Source organism: Impatiens glandulifera, chromosome 5 (assembly GCF_907164915.1).
Source record: "Impatiens glandulifera chromosome 5, dImpGla2.1, whole genome shotgun sequence".
Classification (NCBI taxonomy): Eukaryota; Viridiplantae; Streptophyta; class Magnoliopsida; order Ericales; family Balsaminaceae; genus Impatiens; species Impatiens glandulifera.
Genome location: NC_061866.1, coordinates 28,638,385 through 28,643,434, shown reverse-complemented (window position 1 = coordinate 28,643,434; position 5,050 = coordinate 28,638,385). Strand labels below are relative to the sequence as shown.

Below are 5,050 nucleotides of genomic sequence, written 5' to 3'. Positions count from 1 at the left end.
CATTGTTTCTCATATTTCTAGCCGTGCATTTTCTATAGAAGAAAGTTTTTTTTTCACCCAATGAGAGCTAGCTCTTTCTTGATTTCTGTCTAATAAAATTCTATTCAAAAAGACTCAACTTCCTGAAATTTTCAAGCGCATCCCTTTCTGTTTCATTGAGTTTTTCATCATTATCATCCCTTAATAACCTTTTCTGAACTTCTTGCAGTTCTTCTCTAGCAGCTAGAACTCTATTGGAGATAATGTTGAACTTCTTCTTGTCAAAGCTTTGGAGATGATTCTTCAGGAATTTAAGCTTCTCAGAAACCCTGTACATGTTGGATCCCCTGACATCTGTAGACCATACGCTTTCGAGAATACCTATGAATTTGTCATTTTCCATCCAGAAATTGAAAATTTTAAATGGCCTTTGAACCTTTCTTCCTTTTCCAGAACAATTTAATCGGGCAGTGATCAGATATACCCGGATTTAGAACATAAAGTTGACTTCTCGGAAATTGGTTAATCCAGTTCTCATTACTAGACATCTATCAATTCTACTTCTTCTAATTTGCTCATTCCTTCTCGTAGAAGACCAAGTGAAGAAATTCCCAGAATTGGTAGGCTCGATACAACCCATATCTATGATATTGTCATTCAAGTGTATCATATCCCGAGTTATTTCAGTTTCAGGGCTACGACCAGATTCGTTTCTGGTTACGTTGTAATCAGCAAGGACAACCCAAGATTTATCACTACTGATCTAGTTTCTAAGACAATTTTAGAGGAGTCTTCTGTCAGTGCTTGAGTTGCTAGCATAGATAATAAAAAGATTAAACATGATTCATGGGATTTTGTCTTTAACCTCCACGAGGATTGCTTAATCATTTAAAAAGAGAGCCTTGATCTCAGCAACCTTGTTATCACAGATAACCCAGATTCTGCCCGTTTTGTCATTTGAGTTGTGAATGATTTCCCAGCTGCTATCAATACACAACTTTCTAACCTTCTCAACGTTCCGAATTTTGACTTTTGTCATTTTTAAAAGTTGTAAGTCATTTTTAACCTAATATATATATATATATATATATATAAAACAAATCCTATTATTTTTAAAATAAAATTAATGTCCTTAAATGCTATGAACCAAAATAATATATTTCTCTCAAGAAGTTATGATTGATAATCTTAAAATCTTAAATATTAACATATTCCAATTGGAAGATAAATAATGACACATCTATTCTAAAATATTCTAAAAGGTTAGCATATAAAATATCTAACAATTTAAATATGATGAAACGAAAATCTTCCATTACATACATTAATTATCTTAATCCTAAAATGTAAGTCTTTTTTTCCCACAAAGCCACATCATTTTCATATTTCACATTCTCTTTTATTATTTCATCTTTAACAATCATTTCAAATGGAATAAGTTGACATAAAAATAATTGGAATGATAGAATACCATCTAAACAAAATGGAGAAGATGATAGCAATATGTCAATAAATATATGGCTAATGAGTTCTTGAGTGTATAATAAAGCTTCTCATCAAAAATTTCGGAAGATTTGCATCGATTTATCTTAGCATGGAATAATTTTGACAAATAAACTATATTGAAAATTGAAAAATAGTATTATTTTTTTATTTAAAGAACACAATTTCAAATATAATAGAATATATTACTAATTACCTTAGTCGAGACGTAATATTGGCCCCCAACAACCTTTGTATGTAAAACAAAAATATATAAAATTTATCTTACTATTAAAATTATTAGTTAAATAAACCCTCATCAACTTGTTCAAATGTGTTTACGTTTTTTCCTTGTTTATGATTTTTAAAAGGGTGGGATTTTATTTAAAATATTTAGTAGGTGTAAATAATGATCTCGTGAGTATAGGTAATAACCGTTTGGAGTAATATTTTCTTTACAATAAATTCAATTACTCACGAGTGAATAGTAGACTAAATAATATGCAATATTTTAAAACAATGTCATACCCATTGAAACAATACAATTTTGACTCTTATAATTAAAGATCCTTTGGGGATGATAATTGATACTCAAAAACTCAATATTCGTTAGTATGTCTCAGTCAAACTAGGTATGAATAGTTATAATCGGATCACATAATCGAAGATGTGATCAAAGATAGGAATTAACTATACAATCTCGTCGGCTTCTGGGTAGGTCAAAGATGAATGATAGCAGATAACCGTTCCAAACCAGTTCCAAAAATTAAACAAATATTATATATATTTAAAATTATCATAATTTTAGAGCACATTCTCCTTGCTCTTCTCCTTGTATTCATCTTTTTATTAAAAATTTAATTTAGGTCTGAGTTTCAGATCTATTCCGTCGGATAATAAACACATTTTCTTGTTGGTCATCTATTTAACGTGGTGGTCTAATTCGCTTCTATTATAAATTTAAAATTATTTTTGTTGTATAGGTGTAAAATTCACAACTAGTATAATAAAATTTTGGATATCTATCGAGTTTAGGATACACAAATTAGAGAATGAAATAGCATAACCTCGAACGACATTAAGTAGCATTTTCTAGTTCGGGTGGAGGAAAGATTAATTAAGAATCCCGTAAGTCATCTTAGATTCATTCTCAATAAATTACAAAAAAATCTCACCATAAATAAGTTTTTCTAGTTTGGAAAATAAATTTGAAAATCTTTTAACTTGTGTTACTAAAAAATGAATTATTTAAATCAATATTTGGATTAACAATTTTTTAAAACTGAGCTTATAGGCTATAAATTATAGCAATATTTTGTGATTTATCTAGGTGTATGTATAATCTTCACATAAACATAAACGTGAAGAATTAAAGTTACACACTTTAAAAATAAATAATGGCTAATTTTTAATTTTTATTAAAAATTTGAATAATTTAAACTCTGAGTAACTAATGATAAATTGAAGAAATATTTTTTCGAAAATTCTGTATGTTATTTTATAACTTTAAAATACGTGGTTCGATCGGCAGTCAAACCGGTCTGACCGCGAAATAGTTGAGTGGGCTGTTCGGCTTTTAACTTCAACAATATCACCTTCGAACTGGTTAAAATTTGGTCTGATCGGACCGGACAATTTGACAGAAATCTAAAATGAAAATATTCTATCATCTCTTCTGTAAGACTATAATGTAAGAATGTTACATCTTCTCTGTCTAATGCATCTCTCTATTTTGTACCTCTCTATCTATGTCTATCTATCATCATCATGTGTACCTCTCCATTATAAACCGGACAAATTAATTCAAATGTAAGATCAAAGGTCAAAATAAAAATCAAGAAAAATTTTAGTCAAATATTTTGAAGACGCGGAATAAGATCAAATTCATAGGAGAGATAGAAATTTCTCTAAAATACTAGATCTAGAAAGTTTTCTCATAGAGTAGACACACTAGAATCCAAATCTCAACTGGTTAAAAGAAATGAAGCAGTGTATTAATCTAAATCTAAGATGACGATCCTTCCTCAACAAATCATAGATCTAACTAACGCAACGAATCGCACCAAAAATACGTACAATAATTTAAATCTATAAATAAATAACAAAGAGCGATGAATCGAGAGATTTGATTACCTTGTTTACAAACTCGTATAAATTACAAATTACGGATTAACAATTCAAGATAAACAAAAAGGAAAAGACTATGGGTTTTCAACCATAGTCAATTTATTTTTAAATTTAAAAACCGGTTCTGATTAAACTGGTTGGACCGATCTTTGTCTAAAAAACCGGGTGAGGATCGGAACGGTTTTCAAAACGCTTTATTTATATTTTCATCCTAGCAAAATAAACAATTATTTCTCATCTATATCCAAAACCATTACCCATATAGCCAATTTCTAGGGTTTATCCCATGGCCGCCGTACCCATAAACAGCAATAGACAAATTTCTAGGGTTTATCCCATGGTCGCCGTCAATTTAAGTACAACATAAGAGAACAATAGACCATTTATTCTTTTATTTTCCTACCCTTACTCTCCTCACTTTCTCTCACTAGATGGCCAAAATCAGACCAGTCAAACGCAACTTAGACTCCTACACCATCAGTGACACCAACACAGTCGTCAAACGCAACTTAGACTCCTACACCATCAGAGGCACCAACACAGTCGTCAAACGTAATTGAATCTATCTCATTTTTATATGATTGTTTATATCGATTTTCTTCTCTTTTTGTTTTTATGATATCTTAATTTCTACATTATGGTTTATTTCTGAAGCTGGAGATAATGTACTGTTGCGATCACCCGAGAGCAATACTACTCCTTATGTGGCTAAGATAAAGAAGATCCAGATAGACAATGGAAATGACGTGACAGTTCAGGTAAGGTGGTATTACCGGCCGGGTGATTCCATCGGAGGTCGTAAACAATTCCATGGTGAGAAAGAACTGTTCTTGTCTGACCACTATGACATTCAGAGTGCTTACACGATTCAAGGTAAGTGTATGGTTCATTCTTTGAAGAATTACACCCAGCTAGAGAACGCTGGAGCTGAGGATTACTATTGTCGATTTGAATACAAAGCTGCAAACGGTCTTGTTTTACCTAGCCGCGTTGTAGTGTAAGTATATATTGTGTTTGGTTCTGTCTAACTTGGTATATATTTTGTAGTTTCTGTGATTGATTGATCTTATATTTTCAAGGTATTGTAAATGCAAATTGCCCGAAAACCCCGACCTTCTGATGGTGCAGTGTGAGGAATGCAAAAACTGGTAATAATATGTGTAGGTTTTCAAAACATTTGTTGATATATATATATATACCAAATGAGTTTTAGGGTTAGAATTTGGAACACAATTTTTGGGTAATTAGTAATGTGCTCTATAAGTGAGCTTAAGATTTACTTCTTTTTTTAGTATTATGTTTTACTTGTTCAAATGTGATATGTTATTATCTACCTTTCTCTTTCTGTAGGTACCATCCTTTTTGTGTTGATATGACTAATGATCAAGGAAAACAATTACATCTTTTTATTTGTTCTAATTGTAATGGAGCGGAGGTATTCACTTTCCAATGTAATTTTGTT

At 31.0% G+C, this 5,050-nt stretch overlaps 1 protein-coding gene across 1 annotated transcript; it reads left to right on the top strand.

Moving 5' to 3' along the window:
• The first annotated feature begins 4,019 nt into the window (after positions 1-4,019).
• Positions 4,020-4,740, top strand: LOC124940569 (chromatin remodeling protein EBS-like). Its single transcript, XM_047481094.1, has 3 exons — positions 4,020-4,092; positions 4,243-4,585; positions 4,668-4,740. The coding sequence occupies exons 1-3, from the start codon at positions 4,020-4,022 to the stop codon at positions 4,738-4,740; spliced, it is 489 nt and encodes a 162-aa protein (XP_047337050.1).
• Positions 4,741-5,050: the final 310 nt, after the last annotated feature.